Here is a 23,483-nt window from a genome sequence, read left to right as displayed (position 1 = left end):
TTATAAATATTCTAGTAAATTTGCTCACTTCTGTAATTTTCACCCAAGTAATATGATACACAATCGACCCCCAGGTTCGATATGACCAATTGCAAAAGTGAGGTAAATACGAAATACAAAATAACAAGTTGAAAAAAGAATTCGGGACAATCGTTGTGCACCTGACGACTGTCCCCTTCAGAAACCATAATCATAGCGATCCTAACCACGCACGCATCCAGTCAAAAAATACGCGACATATGACATGCCTTCATACTTCTCCCACAGTGCAACCAATAGGAGATTGATTCAAGGTTTGAATGTCGCGCGCAGTTTCGGCTGCCATTTCTTCATCAAATAAATTTTTCATGATTTGTCCCTACTGTGGCTGCGTTCCGATATTCACTGCCAGTACTGAAAATCTGTAGTTCACGTGACATACACTATAGATTTTCAGTACTGACAGTGAATATCGGAACGCAGTCTGTATATTTATACTGTGGCCCGGCCTCACCTCTTTTGACGAAGTTAGCGATCTAGTACTACAGTATAGACATCTGTGAGCAAATGTCACTCGGCTCGGCGGCGCACGTGCATAAACTGGCCACAAACATCGTCAATAGGACCGGCGTGAATGTTTTCGCAGCAGAACGTTTATTTTTCCATCGTGTAGTTCATTTAGATACACCGCGAAATGGAGTGCATTTACCGGTTACCGTTCTTGGTCCTACAAGTGCCTAATTTAAAGCTAAAAAGGCCGTCCTGGTTCGCGAAGCCTAGCGCTATGGTAGTCTTCTCCTTCATCCTTCTATCCTACTTCTTGGTGACAGGAGGTTAGCTCAACGTTTCAACGTCATCATACTGTGCGCTAACATAAATACTTCAATTTAAGTAGTTCGGCTACTGTGCAGCAAATTTTTTATATAAGAAAGCACATAGCTTTGGTTTCATTATGACTTAAATTATGGATAAAATTGTTTATTAGTCATGCTAAAAATTTAAATTCAAATGTCATAAAACATTTGTATTCATATGTATATATTATATTATCACATGCGTATGCTTCGCAGGAATCATATACGATGTGATCGTCGAACCACCCAGTGTAGGATCGACAACGGATGAACATGGTCATACAAGACCCGTAAGATTTTCATGTCATAACTCTGGCATCATTATTTCTTTATTTTTTAGTCTTACATTCTCTTTAATAACATGAATGTAATCGTTGCAGGTAGCATTTATGCCTTACCGTGTAAATGGACAGTACATCATGGAAGGTTTGGCTTCCAGTTTCCTATTCACCATGGGAGGCTTAGGGTTCATTATATTGGATCAAACTCATGGTCCGTCGACGCCAAAACTTAATCGAGTTCTTCTAATATGTGTTGGATTTCTCAGCGTACTCGTGTCGTTCATCGCATGCTGGATATTCATGAAAATGAAACTTCCGTAAGTTATCTTCAAGTTTCTTTAACACTTGTGTAGAAGCACTCATGTATTGTTACATTATTTAAATAATTAATCCTTTTTTTTGTTTTTAGTGGGTATCTGCAATCCTAAATGTAAGTTATTACGACTTGTATGAACATTATAAGCATCATTTTGTATCATTGTACGAGATATTGTTACAATACAGGGTACATGTAACAGAGAATGTGGGAAGATTTTTATAATAAAGTGTAACGAGTAAACAAAATTTTCATTTTGTCATTATGTATATAAAATAAAATTGATAATAAAACCAAGCTCTCAAGTAATACTTTTATAAATGCGTATATTTTTTAAAGTACACATTAAATACTTTCCGATATCTGTATATGCAGAAATTGTAAATATTCTGCTGTGTTTGGACACATCTGATTGTGAACGTGATATACGCTCGAAATTAACTTGGCAGTCTGATAATACAATCGTACGTGCAAATAGGGCTCATGCTTGAAATTAGCTGGGCAGTTCAAGTATTAAGAAAAACTTGATTTTTGTATTGATTTATAATATGTAAATCAATATTACTATATAATAATACATAACAGAATTTCAAATTTTGTAGTGCACGCATGTACATATATTAATGATAAGAGATGTATATTTGTTACATTCGTCTCCTCGATTATGATAATATCAAATAATCGCGATATAAGCTCGATAAAAAATAAGAGAGTTACGTTTTTACTGATATTATTTAGCTTAGGCCTAATTAAATAGGGCCTTTGCACATCCTGTCGATCATGTCCCTTTTTCATGAGTATATAATATTAGGCCCGTGTCTATTGTTAAAATTATTATTGAATATCGATCAATGTTCAGTCTTCTGTTGACTACTCGCCGTTAATGCTATCATGCCATTATAAACGAATACGAAAACTCCTGTAAAAATATTTTTGATAATTAAGAAATTTTAAGAAAATTACGGTTTTTAAATCGATTTTAGGAAAAGGAGAGTCTTACTTGGAAAAGTCGCTACTCTTTTCTATAATATGTTCAAATTCTGCAAAGCTAAGAGCACCGTCATCATCCAGATCTGCTTCGTCGAGAATATATTGAAGTAGCTGCTGCATGTCGTTGTCGTTCAATCTCTGGGGTGCAGTTAATCGATCCACCACTTGCCTCAAGTCTCCCACACCAAGCATATCGTCGCCGTCGAAATCTTCACAAATAAAGATACACATTATTGATAAATTTAAGGTATCGTTATAACACGTGGCAAATGATTCATTAAAATTTATGCAACTACCGAATATTCGAAATGCATGTTCAGCTTTTACAGCTTTCGGCGCAGCGTCGCTGAACACGGACATCATGTCCAAGAAATCTTCAAAAGTACAATCGCCATCCTGACTAGAACTGAAGACCTTGCAGATCCTGTCTCCAAAAGGATTTACTCTTAATTCGGGATATTGCAAGATTTTCGACATTGGAAGCTTGGCATTTCTGTTGTGTCCTACTTTCTCTGGCGCGAGTGCCTTGAACTTTTGATGTGCGCTGTTAAAAAGAGAAAAGAATATATAAAATTTGCATACAAGAGATATATGTCCTCACAAACGAACGTGTTAACTCTACGTCGATACTACTCACTGTAAAACTTCCTTCTTGGTAAAGTATGTTAAGTCCTAAGTTAAACGCAAAAGTTATCTTTAATTAATATTTTAACTAAATCCCCATAAAATATTAGGTAAAGCTAAAAGAAATGCGAGGTTTAATAGAGCAGAGACTCTTACCTGATAATCCTGCAACTCCTCTTCAGTAAACTGGCTCTTTCCTGCGCCCATGTCGCGTATTGAATTTCGCACACAATCACACAACGTATCAATCTGTTATTTTTACCGCGAAATTTGATAATTGTTAGTCAGCATTACACATTGCTGATGACTAACTAGTCAAACATGTCATGCATTGTATGTACCTGTCACAGCATATTCTGAAACGTAAAAACAGCTGTCATTAAACAGCCCACACATTTGAGAAGTTCTTCCTCCTAAATTAATCACTGATCGATTAATTATCTGCTCGTTACAGTATAAATAAATCAGGTTTGTCATAGCAACAAAAAATTCTACCTTCGACCGCAATGTTTATTGATCGATGCGTTGTCACACGTGAGTCAAACGGACGCTGTTTGTTTTCTCTGCGTTTACTAGAAATAAATACGCCAGGTCTTTAACGAGAGAAAGAGACAACAGATAAGATGATGAAGAATGACGGGAAAACGATCGGATACACCAGCGAAATGATAAAAGCGGGAACTGGCGTAACTTCTGTTGGGAACGGGAGGGAACAGAGTGCAAGAGCACTTTTCGAACGTTTTAGGAGCTAACCAACAAGTTCCACGACAAAAGACAAATAATAGCGATGGCAAAGATCGGAAAGATCGTCAAAGATATCTACTACGATCAATTTAAATGGTGAGTTACGTAGTAACGTTTGTTGAAACATTTTTATGTATATTCAATGGTGATTGGTGAACATAACCTCTCTCAGCTCACTCGTGCACGCATTAATACGATAGGATCTCGTCAGAAAAGCTAAGTTTAATTATTAACGCTTTAGTAATTAAATTACTGACAATATTAAAAAGATTTCTATCGCCTAAAATTGATGCAGTGCAATTTGTGTTACGTGAAAGATACGTTTTGGTATGCTAATTATGGAAAATAATAAAACTACTACATTGCAGATATCTTTAATGTGCGCTACGGAATCGCGTGTGCAATTTCTCTCTTTGGCATGTAATGTCTTTTTTTTACTAATATTCTCTTATTAACAGGTCGGTGGTGAAGAACATTGCGTTCTTTATGGTCGGCGTCAAGATCGCTATCGAGTGTAATGGGATGACCCTCATGCCGCCAGTTTAAGATTCAAGTCCCTCAAATCCACAAGGATCCACAAAATGATTGTCCAAATGCTTCGATAATCTTTACATCTTGCAAGCACGTTACGGCCATTGCAGCAATATTTAACTTCCGTTGTACTATACACATTACGCAGTTATACAATTTTCTATTTGGAATACGATATATTGTAGAATTTTTATATAATAAATGGCACATTTACGTTCGGTTATCGATTTGATCGATTTTCCATCGGTATATTCGAAAGTTGAAATAACCGCTTACTTTAACCTGCAAGTTACTTTCCTGCGCGACTAAGAGATGGCGTTATAAACTGATAATTTCCAGACACTTCACACATGTATATATAATTCGAGTGTGTAATTGTGTACGTACGTACCATATGACTTTGTAAATGACACTCTACGGATGACACACGTTTTATTATCAAGCTAATGTTTATTGATACCTAGATTTCGCGATTAGTTCAACGAACAGTTATATTTCCCTCTAACACTGATAGCACAGGATGACAGATTATGAAACAGTTTAATCATAGTGCGGAACAACGTGTGACAAGCAGTCTGTTTTTCAAATTTATCGAAAACAGAAAAAATCTCCGCGCAAGTAATACAACGTAATATCTATAGTTTGTCAACATGAAGGAAGAATCCGAGACCAACGACAGCTCGGAATTGTCAGGTGAATTTGCAAAATGATCGCCAAGCGGAAGTAAAGAGCCATTTGTCGGTCTTACGGAAATAATAAATACATTTATATGTAACGATGAACACTTATATTTTCAGCTGTAATCGGCGCATTGTTAGATTCCTTAAATGACCGAGATCAAAATGTCAGACGGTCCGTCGTTGATTCGATCGAGAGAATAAGTAATCGAAGTCCGGAAGTTGTTGTACATGCTGCTATATACTTTTGGGAAATGCACAAAAAGGTTAATATTCAATGTAATACAACAATGTAATTCTCATTATATTACATTTTCATCATGTTAGAGTGTAATGTACAATTAATACAATTTTACATATTACGTTAAATTGTTATACATTGACTGTTTCGTAAAGATATCCACGGAACACATGGCATCTCTGTTGAACATAATGTCCAGCACCTGTAGATCTTCAGCTATGAAACTGAACTCGGATCTGGCATCTTCTCTTGCTGAGGTAGCAGTGAACGAATTGACAGGGGAGACTGAGGATCAAGCAGCTGAGCTATTAATCGAGCTCTGTAAAGTACATTGCATCCAAGCCACTGGTGGACTCTTAACTAAGTCTGTATCGATTTCATTTTTTATATAAATTTTTATATTATTTTTTATATTTTAATACGAATTGATTTAACCAATGAATTATGAGATAAGAGAATTGCCGTAGATTTTTATAATAATGGATCATAATGCTCTTCTAGATTGGAACCTGGAGTAATCCCTCATCCCGCGTTAGTCTTTACTATAGGGAAACTCGCATCAGCCAATCCGCATGGAATGTTGTCTTTTGTCAAGATAACATTGACCATTGTATTTCCAATGCTGAACCAAATACGCGAGGAAGTCTTGAAACAAGCAGTTTGTTTCAGTGAGTATGGATGCTATACAGTATATACTTTTGATAGACGAGCAGTAAAGCTGTACGACGATTGAGTTTCTTGTTTCTAGTGATTGGCAAGTTTTGTGAGGCTATAAACGATTACATAATGAACTCGGAGAATGCGACTCCGGAAATTAATAGGCAAACTTACCAGGAGGAAATGTGCTCCGTTTTTGATATGCTGACGTACAATTGGTTGAAGGCATCTCGTGACTACAAAACGACCGACACCATTCTAACAGCATTAGTTTCGATGGTACCTCTGTTACCCTTGGAACAAGATGACGAGAGAGTTGTAAAGCTGATACCTATGTGTCTAAATCTTTGTAGGAAGAAAAGCGTACGTTTAGCTGCCGTGAAGTGAGTATCATATTCTGTAATAAGTTTTGCTACTTAGTGTCATGTTTATTATCTTTCATTTTCCGATTTTTTGAATAAGCACTTTTGATAAGTTTGAGATAATTGTCTTTTACTCAACCGACGTCAATACTGACTGTCATTTGAAAAGAGTTTTAGCTGTACTTTTGAGTTGCGTGGAAAACACAAATGACAAGGAGCCAGTCCGTCCATTTATGGAGAATATCCACCAAGTTTTATTCGAATTCATCAGTGTAAGTCCCTTCGAAGCAGCTCGAGATGTACTTCTTACGCATTATGAGATACTGCAGTGCTCCAGATCGTTGGTCATTTTGTTCCCTGAAGAAGGTCTCGACAGGTAATCGACATAATTTGACTAAATTACTTGATTAAATTAAAATAAATTACAAAATTATAAATAAATTTTTTTAAAACGTTTATCTTAATTGTATCATTTCTTGCAGAATCTTGCAACAACTCAAATCTCCACTTTCCAATTATCGCGCACGTGCTTTGATAGTTCTTAAACATCTCATAAACACTCTACCGCCAGAGGTACGGAAATAGCTTTAGTTAACAAGCACGACAGCATTTCTAATCGTATTATTTTGTTAGGATGACGCGACATTACAAAGAATCGCGCTCAGCCTGCAGGAATCTCTCGGCGAAAACAATAGCGGCGCGCTGCAAATGGTCAGTGCCATTGTGGCACTTGCGGCGAGACCAACATTTCCTCTCCTACCATCGCAGAGGGCTAAATTCGTTCGCTACATGGTACGATTCAATCATGTTCGAAGATGCACACAGTAGAATTAAAGGAAAAAAATAATCAAGAAATTAATTTTGCTTTCCTGTTGAAATAGGTGTCACATTGTGAGGGTAAAAGCGACGACATGGAGGCGTGCTCCGAGGCTCTATACCTGCTCGCAACGACAGTCGACGGCGTCGAATCATGGTTATGGCCGTGTTTGATAAACGCATTGCTGGATCAAGCTTCCGTAGCGTCCGTGAGTAGCGATCCTACTTGCTCAAAATATATTCGTTGCGCGTTCAATCCAAGTCCAATTATCGCTTCTCCCAGGTTACATCCGTGCTGCGTTCGTTGTCCCCATTAGCGACGAAGATAATACGTAACGAAAGCATGTCCTCTTCGACAAACGAGAGGGATTTCCCTGGTACAAAAGTCTTGGGCAGGTGCCTGGAATTATTGTCCGATCCGATTAACCGACTTCCAGTAATACATTTTTTAAAGTCGGCAGCCCCTTTGGTAGGACATCGAGTGAAGCCTTATTGGGATGAAAAGCTATCGGAGCTTTCGCAGGAGCTTCTGCAGGAGGAAAAAGGCTTTCATAAAAATCTCGGAGAAACGGGAAATTCCACGCAACGGTAACGCATTTTTATATGTATGAATTATTTTTCTGGTTAGCAAATATCGTTAAAAGGGTGCTGCTTTTAACACTATATCTAATGTGCAGAAATCTAATGTGGGAAGAAAAGGTAGTGGAATGGCTGGAGGAGAGCGTAAAGCTAGAGGGAGAATCGTGGGGCTCCAAGCTCGCTGATGAACTCGCATTGAAAGCGAGTACGCCAAGTATAGCACCACTCTTGGCAGCTCTGTGTAACAACAACGCTCACATCACTCTGCTCGTTGAATTTGCGCGTTCTCACGGCACCGTCAAAGAATTCGCACGTGCGATTGGCATCTGCGCAAAGCGGCACTTTAGCATCGTGCTGAAATTAATGGAAGAGTTCTGCGCCGCTGAAGATGCCAGGAAGGCGCCGGTGAGGCTGCTAGGCTTCGTGAAAGACACGAAAGCCGCCGCTACCGCCGAAGCTGCGAAAGCGGGCTTGCTGCAATCTTATGCCGAGATCGCGCAAAGGGGAGATCCGAAAGAACTTTTCCCAGTATATGAAAAACACATATTACCGTGGACTATCAAGCAGTTGACCGAGTGTAAGGAATTGTCTGCCAAGGAAGCAGCATTGTCGGTTCTGGAACAAGTAATTTAAATTAATCTCATTTAGATCGTATTAAGAAAGATATTTTACATAGAAATTGTCATACTAACTAACGATGCCGATTCCTAGGTGGCCGATTCTGTTCATCCCAGTAGGTTGGCCGAGTCCAAGGGGTTACGCATTAAACCTACTGCTCTGGCCACTATATTAGGAAGTTTGCAATCATCAGCTGGGTACAGACCATTACAGCTCTATCCAGTGATACTGAAAGCTGCGAGTGCTTTAATGTACGTAATTAATTTGATAAAATCTATCGGAATGAATATATTTATTTTTAATTATTTTCGCAGACGTATACCACCGGAGCTAAATAACGAGGAAAGAGAAAATTTCCTTAGTGCAGTACTGGATAAGACGATCGGTGCCAGTTCAGAGGTAGCAAAGTTGCGATAATGATCACGCTTACTGACTTATATAAACGATTAATCGATACCTCTATCTTACAGATCGTTATGCTGTTACACTCAGGAATAATGGAGCAAGTCATAAAGGAACTGGGGATCATAGCCAGCGAAATTGTACGTGATTCAGCGAACGCGTTAGCTGAGCTGGTCGATATACTGTTACCCTGGATGCAATCCAAGTTGAATGCGGAGAGGAGAATCACATTGTCCGTGCTGTACACAGCGCTCGAGTAATTATCACCGTGCTTTTTTCATTGATCTTCATTTTATATTTCTTCATGCATCAGAGTCGAGTGAATCGCAGGCAGAATTTTAAAATATAACATGTACACCTTTACAGCTCCTATTATAATTCCTTAAAGTATACATATCCAGGCGGCAAATTGGACATCGGGAAACTCGTAGGACGAATTTTATGCTGGTGTCTCGACTCCGATCTCACATTGAGACCATTAGTGGTAGACTGTGTGCTCCTCTCGCTGTACATTGCGAACCGTCACCGTTCCGTAATGCCTGACAATACTTTCAACGAGGATGTGCAGCGGATAAAGATAGACATACTCATCGACAACTCATCAGCATCCTACGTGGTCGTGCAAGTTAGTTTGCGCAATCGAATTTGCCAATTAATCGCGATGGATCTTGTAGGTCATAAGTGAATCTAAATTAAAAGTTCGAAACATGACTTTCTGTCGAAATAGAATCTGGCCGCCGCGGTATCCTCGAGAATTCCTGATGGCGAGATAGTCAGCTTGGCGGAAGGATTTATAGAAGGCTTGTTGTTTTGTAATGAGGCGAGCATGGTAGCTGGCACAGCTCTTTCGCAACATTTTAAGATCAGGGGCTCGGAAATATCTAGAATTGACGTCTGCTTAGTCGGTATGCGGACTATTATTATTGTCCAACTGCTTAAAGACGCGCGTTCAATTTTATATGAAAGAATATTTCGTCTGCGTTATACAGATCGTATTATCAAGCAAATGAGGCATATGGAGAGTGCGAGCTGTAGATATATCGCAACGGTAGCTATCGTATCGCTGATGACGCACCATCCCGAGGAAGTGATCGAGCATCTTTTGTCTCAGCCGTTACCGTTGGATCCCGGTACCGCCTTGTGTTGGAAAGAGATTGGCAATAACGAGAGCCTTGGACATCGAGTAAATCGACTTTCCTATATACGCAAATACATGTGCAGTTTGCTGTATACAGCATACAAAGTATACACTAATACCTTGCCATGATTGATTTTAGGTTTTGGAGCTGCTGCTGAAAAAGCTCGAGTCCAACAATCTATTCGTCGAGAATACTGCGTCAGCGAATTTCGAAAAGAGTAATACCGCGTCTCCATCATCCTTGGCGGCTATCGTAGGCCTGAGGCATTTTCTCGAATCGTCAAACACTGAAAACTTGATCAGCAAGTCTGATCAGTTATCGGTGTTGTTGTCGATTCTCTTGAGATACCTTGCGGGCTGGCTGCACGTCGATGCTCCGGCATCGGTGATAAACACGAAGTATGGATACGTCCCGAATCGGGCGGCACAGAAGATAAATCCACACGCGGAGGTATACTCTGTGTTGATTAACGTATTACGAGTCATCGAATCAAACGTCTCATCCAGCTTGCTGAACGACGCCGTGCGTATTGAAGCGAAGCTACTTCGTAAGTTTGCTTCGAATCTGAGGCACATCGATGTATGAAACTTCCGTCCTGTGCAGGTATCCCTTTCGGAGACGCAAAACGAGGAGAGTGTGATATCAACTGTGCAAATACTGATAAGATGCTTAACGATGAAGGATGATATCCTGTCGAGCATAGCGCAATCTCTGGGCAAACTAATGACCAGCTCGATAGTCATGCAGCGGGCGGTCGCTATCGCCTTTTACGCGGAACTGATCGGCAAGGTGGACTGCGGAGCTATATGGCTTGAAGCTATCATTAACACCTTGCATGAAGCCAAGGCCGATTCATCGTCCTTGGTACGAAAACTCGCCACTATCGGGCTCGGCAGAATAGCCTATTTAGATCCGAGACAGGTAATAGTTGTTTTTTATATTTCGATGCTCTACGATTTTAGTCTTGTACTTTTCATATAACAGATGGATCATCTTTCTCAGGTTGAAGAGTACTTTGATAATTGTATGGATGCCTTGCTTGATGGACTGGAAGAATCCGCTGGTGGAGAAGGTGGCGTCGAAGTGGTACTCGAATCGTTGCGTGGCCTTTCAGTGCTGCTGGCGGTTCGGTATCAGAAACCCATCAATCCACGAGTGATACTGGCCTTGAAGCCATTTGTCGAGAAGGAGAATTGGGAGATGAAACTCGCTGCTATAAGCGCCCTCGGCGCGATAGGTAGCAATTGGAAGAGATTGATCATATCGCCGAACGACGATTTGGTTGATCACATACTGGGCTGTTTACCTTCTCTGATAATAAGACTGGAAGACTCGAATATAACGATAGTTAAGGTATAATCATATTATTACAGATTACTAAACGGATCATTAAATAATATATTTAACTATGATTTATCTATGTTTATACAACAGACTGCACAGGATACATTATATAAACTTACGAGTGTCATACAGAGTGAGAGATTATCGCGCGCGATACAGAATAATTTGGGACCACAAGTGAAGTTTAATTTTGAGACTTTTTCGAAGGATTTGATAAGTTACTTGAACGAGGAATGTCCACAGAGAGTAGAAGAACTTAGGTACATATTACAGACATACGTATAAATTGCACTTTCATAAAAGAGATGTACACAACTCTGAACTTTATTGTCGCCTCACCAGAAACGCCGTTGTCCGGGGCTATTCGAAATCGGAGAATTCTCACACCAGAGCTACATCCGCGCTGCTCTTAGGATTATTCGGTTCTCCCAGGCCCGAGGATATACAGAGATTGCTACAACTTTTACATGATACAGAAAGTATCGTACGAATACGCGCTTCGCAGGCTCTTTCGTTTTGCTTTACTCTATAGTTTAACGTAAATAATTCTTTGGTAATTTATTCCACTAAACACAAACTGCATTTCGGGTTCTTTTATCTTTTAAGATGTTTAATTTTTCTGTGATTGTTGTAAAATAGTGATATAAATATGAAGTCCACTTTTTGTTACTTGTTATATAATAATATTTGGTAAAGTGCGTTCTGAAACTGTGTAATCTATTAGCATCATGTAAGAAGACAATAGTTCTGTAAAAATGAGAAATTCTAATTGAGACTTCTAGGCGATTGACAAGTTTCCTTCTTCTCTAAAGGCACTCCACTACATCATGTACGGTCTGTGTAGGATGAAGATAATTTGAAGAAAAAAGTATTTAATTTATCTTTACAGATTAATTTTCTTATCATGTGCTCTTTTTCTGACATCTCTTCATCTATATCTCTTCTCTGACCGACTGTAAAAAAAGTTTATAAATCATTTTTAATGTACAAGATGTTTTTTTACAAGAAATATAATATTGAGAAAAATTACCAGCTTCTTTTTTATGACCTCGAAGTTTTGCATTATATCCTTTTGAGCTCTTTTTTTTATCATGACAAGTATCGAGAAAAGAACATTTGCATGCAGTTCCATTCTTTAACGACTCTTTAAAGCCTTGCTGATAAATAAAATATTGTTCGTTGATAAGTTAACTGTAAATTATATTAATTTGTTAATTTTTTATAAAACTTACAAAAGATTTATTGAAGTGAATACTGTGTTAAAATAATACAATTTTATCTTGCTTTTATACAGCAACATTGCATGCAGGAGAGAAAGCATTTCCGACATCTTCAAATCCTATTACTTCATCTCTACTGATATTGTAAAATAAACTTGCTTTTAATGATGCTTCATCAATGCATAAAATGCAATATGTGTCGGAGGAAACTACAAATGTGCTTATTTTCTTCCGTAACGCATCAAATAGAAAGTCATGCAGGCCCGGTAAAATTTTAAAATTAGTTATCATGCGTTGTAAGGTTCGTTTCGTTGGTAAGTAAAATGTTTCGTTCAATAAATCATAGCATTTAGCATTGCTAAAGCATTGCTATATGTTCAAACAGAATTCTTTATACTCTGCGGTATATTTTCTACCTTTTTTCGATTGCTGATGTAGAAGAGCTTGATTTTTAACAAATTTTGCAACAGATGGTGGCAGAAAGTAATCTGTTAAAGTAAAACGATTTGAATCGTGCTTTGAGTCAGAAACGTCCAATAATAGCGCAAAGAAAACACAAAATAATTTTGTTGCACGATAATGCTCGACCGCACGTTGCAAAGGATACATTATCGGCACTTAAATGGGAAGTCCTACCACACGCCGCGTATTCACCAGACTGTGCTCCTTCAGACTATCACTTATTCCGATCCATGCAGCACAGCCTTGCTGACTAGCACTTCACATCATATGAAGAAATTCAAAAATGGCTCGATGAGTGGATTGCCTCGAAGGACGAACATTTCTTTTATCGCGGAATTCACTTGTTGCCCGAAAAGTGGGAAAAAGTTATAACTAACAATGGAAAATATTTTGAGTAAAATATAATTTAACGTCTCTCTACAATGTTTTTTTTGCACAAAATCCCTCAAAATTAACCGGAACACCTATATTTAAATGTATTTATAATATATTTTATCGTTAAAATATCTAACCATTTACAATTACTAATTTACATTATGATACATCTGTAAATATCTATATGATTACAATTTTTAATTTTAATAATCAGTGTAAAACCTTATACATGTACACATATATGTATTTAGCAATGTATTCTTTATAAAAATTATATCTAGCAGTGTATACACTTATAGATTTCGAATATCATATATTACAAGAATTTCGAATATTATAACATATAAACCAGCCAGACAATAATTATTTACTATGTAGTTTTTCTATACAAACGCTCAGTTGTTGGAGACGATGGAGCAAATGTCGCATATTTGCGCTCGATTGTCGAAGGCCTGACTGTTCTCCACCCACTTCTTGTCGTTGACCCAGCTCGAAGTGCAGTCTGGCTAAACGTTCTTGCTGTTCCCTTATTTCCGTCATTTGCTCCATGCTGCAGTCCTTTCCTATAAACAATTAACGATTATGTTAAAGATTTTGTTGTTTATTTAAACTTAAGTATACCAACCAAACGCTCGTAAATTGCCGCTGTGAAAGTCCTCCAATAGTTGTAGTAAGGCTTGCTCCATATGACGGACATCAGGTACCTCTGACAAAAAGCAATGGTGTTTGCATGGCACCATGGCTTTACATGATAAGGCCGGAACAAAATGAAAAAAACGTACTTAATGTAAAACTCAAAAAACTCAAATATATATAAACGTAAAGCTCATGCTCTTGGATGAGCGGTGGAATCATAAATCTAGGAATAATATGCGAAATGTACAAATACATAACTATACTCATAAAAACTATAAATAACTATGAATAATATATAAATAACTATAATCAAAACGATATGCAAGATAGAAATTAACGAAACGAGAAAAAAGACAAGATCAACGTACTTATCCAAATTTGGAACGCAAATTACCCTTGTGCTGTCTCGTTATTCTTGGTGGATCTGGTCGAGTAGGTCTCTGCTTATCCTTTTCGTTGAGGTAAGTCAATCGGGATGGATTACCAGTGTAACTTGAAGTATTGGCGATTCGACCAGAGGCCATTGAGCCTTGACTCGTTCCTTGACCAGAACTGCCTTTACTGACAATCGGCGACACTTGTGTATTACTTTCCCACAATACCTGTTGCTGCAAATTTCAGGAAATAACAATGTTATGGTAGTCAATCTACTAGAATACACTAAACGATTATGCACTGTTAAGACATGATACTCTACCGATACATTGGAATTATGTGGCTCAGTTTTACTAGGCCGTTGAGATCTCGCTGGCGTCGACGGAGGTGTGGCTTCTCCACCATGGCTGAGCTGCTCCTCACACTCCTCTTCTTGAACCAGTTGCTGCAGTTCGCCACATCCAGCACTTTCTACCATGGTGATAATGCAATATTCCTGACTACAGAAAAAGAAATGTATAAAACTTGTACATTTAGTTGTGCATCACAAAGGAAACATCTTATACAAGCAGATTTTACTTACTTAAACATTTTCATACTTACACTCTGCTTTATATATTGCTTTGTGTACAGCCGAAAGTCAAGAGTAAACTAACTTATCAAGTTACGTTTTATTTCAATATTTATCACAGTCAGTACAAAAGCGTTTATAATTACTAAAATCATCAAGCTAACCTCACTTGGAGTCAACAGCACTTATCAAAGATAATGCGCATTCTACATTTCTCAGTATTTGTAATATACTAAATTTTATGTAACAATTGCTCGCTTGGTAGACAAGTAATAATAAAACTCAAGCTTTAGATCCGATAAAAATGTAGATTCGTTACCAGTTACTCAAAATTAATAGAAAAAATGTATGGGGGTACGAAACTGCAGTTTGAAAATTCGCGGCATCTCGAACTACCTCTGCCGATCGTGTATTCCTAATATTTGGAACTTGCTTCATGCATTCAAATCCGTAGCTTGCTTCAGTTTATTACTTCGTACGTTTGTATCTCGTCATGTTATCTCGATAACGCTCCTGATCCGGAGAGCGCAAATTTGTCCAGGAACGCGATCCTCGCAATGTGCTCCGTGTAGTGAAAAAGCAAGACTTGTGTGTCCACGATTCTAGAAATCGGTCCGAGATCTCGATCCGAGAATTGTGTAGCCAATCAACTTGTAGCTTTTATGGAAAATAATAATTGTAATAAGTTATCGAAAATAATAATTGTAATAATTTATGGAAAATAATAATTGTAATGATTTATGGAAAAATTGACAAGTTGATTGACTACACAATTCTCGGATCGATTTCTAGCATTGAGGCTAGAAGAAGCGATGCTACATTCAATCGATTTCTCGTTATGTACCTGTCACTTCTCTGCTCCGTTATAAACTCTTGCTTTACCGATCTCTTAAATATTGATAATTTTATTTAAACGTGTACATACGTGAACGTGAGATATCACCGGATAATTCCACGATATTCGCGACACGTTGAATTAAGTGATAACGAACGTGCAGTCGTTGTATTATGGCTGCTAAGGATGAAGTAAACAATGTGACGACCGAGATGAAGACCGAAGAGACGCCGGATAATTCGACGACCGAGGATGCACCCACCAGTTTAGAGACTATTCCCGAAGGAAATGCCGCACGCAGCGAACAGCAGGCAGCACAGAAGGATAAGACGAAAAGTACGAGTTAACCTCACTTTTCGTGTCATTCAAATGCAGAAACATAAGAAAATATATTTCAAGAGATTACATTTAAATTTCACAGTTGATATATTACTGAAGGCTACTGCTAACGCTCCGATTATGAAGCAGAAGAAGTGGTCGGTTTGCCAAGATAATCCCATTGGACGGATCTCTGAATTCATAAAAAAGTATCTCAAGTTGGATCCCAATGAAAGATTGGTGCGTCGAGATGCCCTTCTCTCTTTTGTTCTCCTTTAGAAATGAGTACGATAAGGTGATAATAATTGTAACGCATTTATTTTCCAGTTCCTTTATGTTAATCAAACGTTTGCACCTGCTCCCGACCAAACAGTTAAGAACCTCTACGACTGCTATGGTGCAGATGGAAAACTAGTCGTCCACTATTGTAAGAGTCAAGCTTGGGGCTGAGTTAAGTTAACCAACAGTTGGCACAATCGACTCTTAAGAGCATATATATATATGTGTATATATGCATATAATTGTATAATATGTTACAATTAGAAGTATAATTTTATAATGTAATGTATACATAATATGTATAGTATAGTAACACAGGACGTTGTGATATAATTTTAATGTTAACATTAAAATCCAATTACATACGATAAGTTTTTAGTTTATCAGATAAGTTTTTCAGATTTATTTTTCTAACATGCAAAGAGAGAACTCTCATCGAGATTGAATATTGCATTGATGTCAGAAAAATGCAAAAGTCACGATTTCCAACTATTCCAATTTTTTTCCTTTTGTGCAATATTAGACTTGTAATTGTACTTGTTCTTGTAATAATATAATATTTCTGATAAATTAATTATATTGTGGTAATATATTAGTGATACAAAATCTCTGCAAAATTGATGCGATTGAGCAATTGTATCCTTTCATGAATTACGTGCTAGAGGTAATCGATCGTTTGCTGTGCGAACTTGAAGTTTCTTTTAGCTTGTCCACTGATCGCTTGTCCATTGATCTTCCACTAGAGGATCTATCGCTTTTCGTGTCGCCACACCGACATTGATTCGGTGCACCTACACTCGATTTGGAACTGGCCGATTTTAGTGTACATTTACAAACGGACGCTCTTCCCGTGTTAACTTCTTTTTTAGATTCTTTACTTCGATCCGATGCAACTGACAATTGCCTTTGATTACTGCCTGCAAATATAAATATTAAACACACATATATCATATAATGTAATGTACAAGTAGTCTGGCTATTATTATTCATACCAGTTATATTCATTCAGGAAATATTAGATAGACCTTATAAAATACCCATTAATATCTATAAATGTCTAATTTTAGAAATTTATTTCAGATATTTATTGCAGAATTAATAAACCAACGCATTTTATACATCAAGAATTTCAGAATTGACTGCAGCGTAGATTTAATAAAATCTTCAAAGTAAAATATTTGTCAGGTAAGATGATTTTAGATCATCACTGTACTAAGCTAAGATTATTTCGCACATAAAATCAAAGTGCTGTATGTACGCTTACTCCTACACGATGAAGCAGATTCTACGAGGGACCGCGCAGTCTGATCCGCCTTTGTGCCTTCGGCAACTTCTGCAATTTGCGAAGATAACTCATTGCATTCCTCGTTGCACAGACTGGACGTCCTGCGCAACCTGGAGTCAGGTGCTCTTTCCTCGGTTCGAGCCTCGGCCAGAACTTCAGACGGACTGTACCTCCAAATCACGATCGCTCCGTCTGCGCTGATGGTCACCAGTCTTTTCCCGTCCGGGCTGAATTTACATCCGGTGACTATCGCGGCGTGGGACATGCCGATGTGGGTGATGTCCGCGCTCTCGTACTCCCAGATCTTGACGGTGCAGTCGTTGGACCCGGTGATGAAGTGTCGGCCATCGGGACCGATGTCCACGCAATTCACTGTACCGACATTAGAGCCCTCGATTTCCCGCACCAACGAGCAGTCTAACGTTTCCCAGTAAGCGATCTTCCGGTCCGTGCCGCACGTCAAGATCTGGATGCCATCGGGGGTGAACTGCGCCATCATGAACATCGTGTTTCCCATAAGAATGTGCTTCCTTACGCGGCGTCTGTCGCAAAACGAATCGTTATGGCTTTAAAGTAACGTATACCTTTAGGCTCATGGCTATTTATTATTTATGCAGTATTTTATAATCTTGCGTTGCACGCACAATCGATTATACAATTATGCATTCCAGATGATAATTACTTTAAAATTGTGTAATGAACGTTTTCAAATTCCTTCTGGTGAACAAGAGTCTGTCATTATCTGTCAGGCTAGTCTAACTACTTACAAATGATACTTACATTATGTCCCAGACGACACACGTGCCGTCCGTGCTTGAGCTGATCAGATCCTCATCGTTGCGTGAAATGTGCAGAGACGTTATCGGACCTCGATGTTCTTTCAATACACTAATTAGTCGCTGCACGTCGGTTTTTATCTCCCATATACGCACCTGGAAATCGCACAAATCCCATATTACACCATGAGGTACATGCAAACGCGTAATACCTTCATAGATTGATTTCGTCATTGTGCTTCTAAATGCAGACAAATCATTTTGATATAAATTCATCAGCACAGCTGTAGTCAGTAAAATTAATGAATTACTTTGCCAAATGAGTCCATTTATTAACAAGAATAGCGGATTAATTTAATCTAATCTTATGAAAGATATCCGACGTAAATCATCGCACAGCTTGCGACATAAATTGTGATCTATATTAAAAGAGATTCCGCAGAAAGCGATTAATAAATTACCTGGCCATCGCAGCCACCGCTAATGAGCGTCGCACCGTCGCTCGTGACCGCGACTGTCGACACGGCTTTCGTATGAGCGTTATGAATGGCGAAATAAAGTTGCCCGTCGCACACCGCAAATGCTTTTATGGTGCCGTCATTCCAAGCTGTAACGTATCAGAAGTGAAATCACTTTTCTGCCGCAATTTAAACACAATGATGATTATACGTTATTAGACGCGCGTAAGACATGACGACTACGCAAACTGTTGGAACCCGTGTAAACGGAAATGTTTTGCTAAACACAAAATAATATACGTAAAGATTAGCGATACATTACAAGGAATAATGGTTTGCATTAAATGAATAATAATACGAGCTATTTGTAATTTTCAGCAATTATATTATTGGGTCGACTAAAATCCTTGCTGATATTTTTCGTAAAATTCGCCACAGTAAAAACGTCAAACTTTGTATTACGAATTATAATAATACAAAGTTTTGCATCTGAATGCTGTCAAGAAAAAAAACATCGGCACGGACTTTCCCGTCAGCTCAATATTTAGAAATCCGAAATTACTAAAAATCTTAGCAATATACGTGTATGCATACCGGAAAGCAGCAGTTGATCGTCGCGCGCGAAACATAGATTCGAGCAGACAAAGTTCGGCACGCTGATGCGAAGTGCTTCCTTCTGCGTTTTCAGCTGCCACAGTCTGATGTCGTTTTTGCCACCCGTTGCGAATATGTCCGAGCGGTTGCTACGTGTGACATCGATTTTCGTGAATTAATCGCATCTATATTAACTGTGACGAAGACGCGCTATAAAATACGATATTCTTACAGCGGAAACGCGACGCTGTATACGCAGCTAGTATGAGAAGTGACGAGCAGAGAGCTGTGAAAATTCGACAGTTGGATCTGATGGATCTCGCACCATGCTGTACCGACGAGTACAAATTCATTCAAATAGAGGATCATGGACGTCACAGCGCTGCATACATTCTGCGCTCGGTGCTAATAAAAGGTCAATAATTAGATTATGTGAATCAAATTGTATCAGAATGATCAAAATTTCAATAATTTCAATTCACGATTTTTTATTCATTATATTCATATGGAATTATTGAATTACGTATTTCATATGAAATTATTCATACTAGCACACAGGCGCGCGCTACGCGCGCTATAAATAAAAAAAAAATAAAAATAATATAATAAATAAAATTGTCAATATAACCGCACTGACAGCCACTATGACATTCTGACATTCGCAACACGAAGTTCAAGTCACACGAAGTTCGAGCCAAGCGAGAGAACCAATCAGCGTCGCGGAAAAGAGGCCTCAATATTCGATAAAAAAGAACTTCACGAAGTTAACACGCCTTTTTTAGAATAAGAGGATGTGCGCTAGTTTTCATCTTACATTTTTGCAATTTTCCGTGTTACAATAATAATATATCTTTTCTTTTTACCACAATTATAAAGCATTCTATATCTCTTTCTCGTAATAAATTTGTAACAAAACGATTTAAACGACTCACAGTAAGTATCTGTGGCGTATTAGGGAGCTTTGACAGCTTCTGTGAGCGGCTGTTCTTTCCACTTATTATCTCGATCAATTCGACGGTACCGTCACCAGCACCAACCACCAGTTTGCCATCTTTCAGAAGCAGCAGACTCTTCACACCACCCGCGTAAAGATCGCCCTCACCTGCTTTCATTTTTCTAGAGTCGCGTGTTACTTTTGAGTAGCAGCCGATCATCACTGGCAGAGGCGCCGGTTCCCCACGTTGCTGATCATCGCGTAAATTCAACCTATGGGGAAAAAAGACGGTTAAGTGGCGAGAATGCAGTAGGCAGTAGATAGCAAAAGATAGTGTTCAGAAGATAAGTTAAACAGTAAATTGGTTAAAAGATAAATATAATAGATAGGCGCGTATTGCTAATAGATTTTTCTCAAGCAACTTGCTTCGTGACCTTGCTTTGATGATATCACCGGAAGAAGTGCCGCAATAAATAATTTCATCTTTATCGTCCACGACGATACAGTTGATCAAACGCTTCAGCTTGCCTACTCCCACATCCAGTGCATGCACTTTTCGCTTCTCCGTATCAATACGCCAGATCCTCAGGGTTCTGTCGCCCGCACTGACAAAGCGGTCGCCGTGAAAATGCATCCTCGCGACATTGTACGCGTCGCCACTCGTTTCGTTGCTCGCGAACGATCCTGAAGAATAATTATCCCGTATCGAAAAATTTCGAAAAAAATTATATATATAATGAGAACACTTTGGAAATATAGTAAATGTATTTCTGTAAAAATAAAGAAAAAAACCAAACTAAAAGTCAAGCTGAATGTACGTTTAATTTGAATTTTGCACAGATCTATACTAATTTTACAAAGAAAAATTAAACATAGGAGCCATACCGTAGATGAGAGATAATTACGAGATAATTATTACACGTTTAATTTGAATTTTGCACAGATCTATACTAATTTAGAAAATAAAAAAATCAAACATTAGAAGCCCTACCGCATATGGGAGAGTTATTCTGGACGTCCCACACGACCACGTTGCCGTCATCCCTGCCGCCGAGGCTCACGAGGAAGTCACTGTTGCACGTGAAACACATGTCTTCGATACCGACTTTGTGTATCTCGTAACTGCCTCTGATCGTGCGTTCTTTACAGTTCCATATAATCACCGTAGCCTGATACAAATCGATAAAATGAAATACGGTCTCTTGTAGACAATAAAAATATGAAAAAACGCAAGTACCTTGAAACCGAGATGATTGTTCTGGCCGGAAGCGACGTATTCACCGCACGGAGAAACGCACAACGCTGAGACATTATTCGTGTGGCCGCTAAGAAATTGTTGCTCATTAGTTTCAATGTTTTTTATGACTACTTTGTGGCCCATTGGGTATAGGAGGTGCTTCTCGTCCGGATGTAATCGCAGACCATTTTTTGCTACACCTTAAGAAATAAACGTACATTATTATGTAAAATAAAATAGTTGTACGACATATAAGAAATAATATATAAAAAGGTGCGTTGTACAAAATTTCAGATTATTACAAGCGTCTAAAAATCATTCGGAAATTTAAATCTCGCTTTGAAATTCTTTTTCATCAAATTTCTCAATTTAGCTTTAGATATGATTAATTCATTCAAGTACTCTTATCGTGTTCAATATATCCGATATATCCGGTTAATAAATATTTTAATATTTATATTCGATTAATATCCTAAGTATTTTAAATTTATGCCGAAAATTTTAAAATTTAATTTCGATAAGTGTAATTAGCTAGAATTTAGCTTTCAGAAATAGTATGATCAAAAATGAAGCTTTAAAGTACAAACCATCAAACGCGATTATTCCGATCGCTTCGAGATCTCGGGGCTCCATTATCAGCGAGTTCTGTTCATCAACTTTACGATAAAGTGTATTCTGACGTAGGTTGTTAATTATGACAGCAGTGTCAACCGTAGCGTTACCGTGACAACAAATTGATTGTATTAATTTGTATGGTATCTATGCGCTCCACGTAGCCCAGTCTTGTTATATTCTACGGTTGTATATATTATATATTTCGCACTATCTTTATATAAATAAATTTAATTTAAGAAAATACTTATTATTCAAGATACAAAAAATTTTAAAGTACTTTATAAAGTACATAAAATTCGATAAATTACACATCTTGAAACTTAATTTTTTTAATAATTATTATCCAATTCTTTTTGCACCTAAATATACTATTGCCACGGTATTGTACTTGTCGTAAAAGCGATCTCGTTAATGTTAATATTCATCGTAACAAATTTAATAATGAATGCTCAAGACTATATAGATAATACTGAGGTGTGAATTAAGTATTGTATATTATATTATCTCAGAATCAATCACATGCGAGATATCAGCTGAATATTAATTATTAGTTTGTAAATTAATTTTGATAAATAAGACAATGCTGAATATTAATTGTTATCTCACGTTATCAGAAGAGGACGTCAGGATTAGTATAAAAATTAAATTTTCTTATCTGGAGCACTTTACCGAAAGATTACAAAAGTATGACTTCATAATTCTAATCAATGCATTATTTTAAATGCCCAATAAATATTGAAAATTGCACACGGAATCGAAACAATGTGAATTTATTCGCAAATTCACGCTTCTCGGACCGCAGAGAATTAAAACCGCTCTTGCAATGAAAGATGCGAGATTATGGATTCAGCCTTGTAGGATATTCGAAACATCAGATAATTAGAACACCGATATTGGGATCGATATCAAACGCGTGATAGGCGTATAAAATCGTCTGTATGAATTAGAACTTAGACGCGAGCACGAGAAGATCTAAGCGACGAGAGACGCCGCCACTCGCCATGGAAATATACGTGAAAAGAATTCGGTAATTATAAAGGACGAGCAGTGACTTCGATCCTGAAGGTAAAGCATCTCATTTAAGATGAATGTCTCGTTTCAAACGGCAAACGGTGAGTTGATGACACGCACTCCTGCACGATGAACATTCACGTGCACACGTAATACTGAATACTTTGCATAATAGAAACATCGAAAAAAGAAACTCGGACAAGTTGACAAAATTTCAAAACGAAAAGTCAGTCGATTCCTTTTCGCGATCGCTTTGAAATATCGAGGTTTGTCTTCATTAATTCTCTAGATTTTTTTAATGATATACTACGTACGTGTTATACAAGTTCTAATACCTAATAATTTTTT

General features: G+C 37.9%; 6 protein-coding genes and 1 long non-coding RNA gene across 10 annotated transcripts; 4 read left to right on the top strand and 3 right to left on the bottom strand.

Moving 5' to 3' along the window:
* Positions 1 to 468: 468 nt before the first annotated feature.
* On the top strand, positions 469 to 1,674 carry LOC105284828 (oligosaccharyltransferase complex subunit OSTC). The gene is made up of 4 exons (XM_011348627.3): positions 469 to 812; positions 1,050 to 1,123; positions 1,214 to 1,431; positions 1,524 to 1,674. The coding sequence occupies exons 1-4, from the start codon at positions 674 to 676 to the stop codon at positions 1,540 to 1,542; spliced, it is 450 nt and encodes a 149-aa protein (XP_011346929.1). The 5' UTR covers positions 469 to 673; the 3' UTR covers positions 1,543 to 1,674.
* A 65-nt stretch (positions 1,675 to 1,739) lies between these two features.
* Positions 1,740 to 3,679, bottom strand: LOC105284827 (calcium and integrin-binding protein 1). Of its 2 annotated transcripts, XM_011348625.3 has the most exons (7): positions 3,540 to 3,679; positions 3,386 to 3,400; positions 3,201 to 3,293; positions 3,058 to 3,092; positions 2,717 to 2,964; positions 2,431 to 2,629; positions 1,740 to 2,349 (listed from the first exon to the last, which is right to left on the bottom strand). In XM_011348625.3, the coding sequence occupies exons 3-7, from the start codon at positions 3,249 to 3,251 to the stop codon at positions 2,328 to 2,330; spliced, it is 555 nt and encodes a 184-aa protein (XP_011346927.1). In that variant the 5' UTR covers positions 3,252 to 3,293; positions 3,386 to 3,400; positions 3,540 to 3,679; the 3' UTR covers positions 1,740 to 2,327. The 2 variants fall into 2 exon arrangements, with proteins under 2 accessions (XP_011346927.1, XP_026825238.1); XM_026969437.1 differs by having other exon boundaries at positions 3,201 to 3,400; positions 3,540 to 3,674.
* Positions 3,680 to 3,724: 45 nt separating this feature from the next.
* Positions 3,725 to 4,545, top strand: LOC105284826. Its single transcript, XR_894931.3, has 2 exons — positions 3,725 to 3,884; positions 4,247 to 4,545. It is a non-coding gene; the product is annotated as an uncharacterized LOC105284826 (long non-coding RNA).
* A 166-nt stretch (positions 4,546 to 4,711) lies between these two features.
* Positions 4,712 to 12,183, top strand: LOC105284824 (maestro heat-like repeat-containing protein family member 1). The gene is made up of 22 exons (XM_011348619.2): positions 4,712 to 5,012; positions 5,117 to 5,262; positions 5,393 to 5,601; positions 5,739 to 5,905; positions 5,986 to 6,277; positions 6,426 to 6,632; positions 6,739 to 6,829; positions 6,890 to 7,048; positions 7,138 to 7,281; positions 7,356 to 7,660; positions 7,750 to 8,275; positions 8,363 to 8,520; positions 8,584 to 8,668; positions 8,740 to 8,927; positions 9,038 to 9,296; positions 9,399 to 9,576; positions 9,661 to 9,854; positions 9,949 to 10,332; positions 10,414 to 10,731; positions 10,813 to 11,163; positions 11,245 to 11,414; positions 11,497 to 12,183. Exons 1-22 carry the CDS (start codon positions 4,970 to 4,972, stop codon positions 11,684 to 11,686), a joined length of 4,764 nt encoding a protein of 1,587 aa, XP_011346921.2. The 5' UTR covers positions 4,712 to 4,969; the 3' UTR covers positions 11,687 to 12,183.
* A 1,039-nt stretch (positions 12,184 to 13,222) lies between these two features.
* LOC105284825 lies at positions 13,223 to 15,174 on the bottom strand. 3 transcript variants are annotated; one of them, XM_011348620.3, is made up of 5 exons: positions 14,806 to 15,174; positions 14,545 to 14,722; positions 14,242 to 14,455; positions 13,837 to 13,953; positions 13,223 to 13,774 (listed from the first exon to the last, which is right to left on the bottom strand). In XM_011348620.3, exons 1-5 carry the CDS (start codon positions 14,817 to 14,819, stop codon positions 13,575 to 13,577), a joined length of 723 nt encoding a protein of 240 aa, XP_011346922.1. In that variant the 5' UTR covers positions 14,820 to 15,174; the 3' UTR covers positions 13,223 to 13,574. The 3 variants fall into 3 exon arrangements, with proteins under 3 accessions (XP_011346922.1, XP_011346923.1, XP_011346924.1); XM_011348621.3 differs by having other exon boundaries at positions 14,826 to 15,171; XM_011348622.3 differs by having other exon boundaries at positions 13,837 to 13,917; positions 14,806 to 15,170.
* Positions 15,175 to 15,276: 102 nt separating this feature from the next.
* Positions 15,277 to 16,795, top strand: LOC105284822 (autophagy protein 12-like). The gene is made up of 4 exons (XM_011348616.3): positions 15,277 to 15,471; positions 15,586 to 15,964; positions 16,050 to 16,186; positions 16,274 to 16,795. The coding sequence occupies exons 2-4, from the start codon at positions 15,802 to 15,804 to the stop codon at positions 16,394 to 16,396; spliced, it is 423 nt and encodes a 140-aa protein (XP_011346918.1). The 5' UTR covers positions 15,277 to 15,471; positions 15,586 to 15,801; the 3' UTR covers positions 16,397 to 16,795.
* LOC105284823 (cilia- and flagella-associated protein 52) lies at positions 16,724 to 22,142 on the bottom strand. Its single transcript, XM_011348618.3, has 11 exons — positions 22,097 to 22,142; positions 21,510 to 21,709; positions 21,264 to 21,441; positions 20,707 to 20,956; positions 20,271 to 20,544; positions 19,571 to 19,743; positions 19,339 to 19,487; positions 18,748 to 18,893; positions 18,291 to 18,442; positions 17,490 to 18,052; positions 16,724 to 17,142 (listed from the first exon to the last, which is right to left on the bottom strand). The coding sequence occupies exons 1-11, from the start codon at positions 22,140 to 22,142 to the stop codon at positions 16,877 to 16,879; spliced, it is 2,397 nt and encodes a 798-aa protein (XP_011346920.2). The 3' UTR covers positions 16,724 to 16,876.
* Between the last annotated feature and the right edge of the window lie 1,341 nt (positions 22,143 to 23,483).

This window comes from Ooceraea biroi, chromosome 5 (genome assembly GCF_003672135.1).
Source record: "Ooceraea biroi isolate clonal line C1 chromosome 5, Obir_v5.4, whole genome shotgun sequence".
NCBI lineage: Eukaryota > Metazoa > Arthropoda > Insecta > Hymenoptera > Formicidae > Ooceraea > Ooceraea biroi.
This window is presented reverse-complemented; position numbering and strand designations above follow the sequence as displayed.

Coding starts and splice junctions, on each gene's coding strand:
- LOC105284828 (XM_011348627.3), top strand. CDS start 674: ATGGAGTGCATTTACCGGTTACCGTTCTTGGTCCTACAAGTGCCTAAT. Junction 813..1,049: donor CTACTTCTTGGTGACAGGAG/GTTAGCTCAACG, acceptor TATGCTTCGCAG/GAATCATATACGATGTGATC. Junction 1,124..1,213: donor AACATGGTCATACAAGACCC/GTAAGATTTTCA, acceptor TAATCGTTGCAG/GTAGCATTTATGCCTTACCG.
- LOC105284827 (XM_011348625.3), bottom strand. CDS start 3,251: ATGGGCGCAGGAAAGAGCCAGTTTACTGAAGAGGAGTTGCAGGATTAT. Junction 3,093..3,200: donor AGGAGTTGCAGGATTATCAG/GTAAGAGTCTCT, acceptor CGTTTAACTTAG/GACTTAACATACTTTACCAA. Junction 2,350..2,430: donor AAGAGTAGCGACTTTTCCAA/GTAAGACTCTCC, acceptor ATATTTTTACAG/GAGTTTTCGTATTCGTTTAT.
- LOC105284824 (XM_011348619.2), top strand. CDS start 4,970: ATGAAGGAAGAATCCGAGACCAACGACAGCTCGGAATTGTCAG. Junction 10,333..10,413: donor CCAGCTTGCTGAACGACGCC/GTGCGTATTGAA, acceptor CGTCCTGTGCAG/GTATCCCTTTCGGAGACGCA. Junction 10,732..10,812: donor CCTATTTAGATCCGAGACAG/GTAATAGTTGTT, acceptor CATCTTTCTCAG/GTTGAAGAGTACTTTGATAA.
- LOC105284825 (XM_011348620.3), bottom strand. Junction 14,456..14,544: donor CACATAATTCCAATGTATCG/GTAGAGTATCAT, acceptor TGAAATTTGCAG/CAACAGGTATTGTGGGAAAG. Junction 13,775..13,836: donor CGGCAATTTACGAGCGTTTG/GTTGGTATACTT, acceptor AATTGTTTATAG/GAAAGGACTGCAGCATGGAG.
- LOC105284822 (XM_011348616.3), top strand. CDS start 15,802: ATGGCTGCTAAGGATGAAGTAAACAATGTGACGACCGAGATGAAGACC. Junction 15,965..16,049: donor ACAGAAGGATAAGACGAAAA/GTACGAGTTAAC, acceptor TAAATTTCACAG/TTGATATATTACTGAAGGCT. Junction 16,187..16,273: donor TGGATCCCAATGAAAGATTG/GTGCGTCGAGAT, acceptor TTTATTTTCCAG/TTCCTTTATGTTAATCAAAC.
- LOC105284823 (XM_011348618.3), bottom strand. CDS start 22,142: ATGGAGCCCCGAGATCTCGAAGCGATCGGAATAATCGCGTTTGATG. Junction 18,894..19,338: donor CGATCAACTGCTGCTTTCCG/GTATGCATACAC, acceptor GATACGTTACAG/CTTGGAATGACGGCACCATA. Junction 17,143..17,489: donor ATCTGCTTCATCGTGTAGGA/GTAAGCGTACAT, acceptor TTATATTTGCAG/GCAGTAATCAAAGGCAATTG.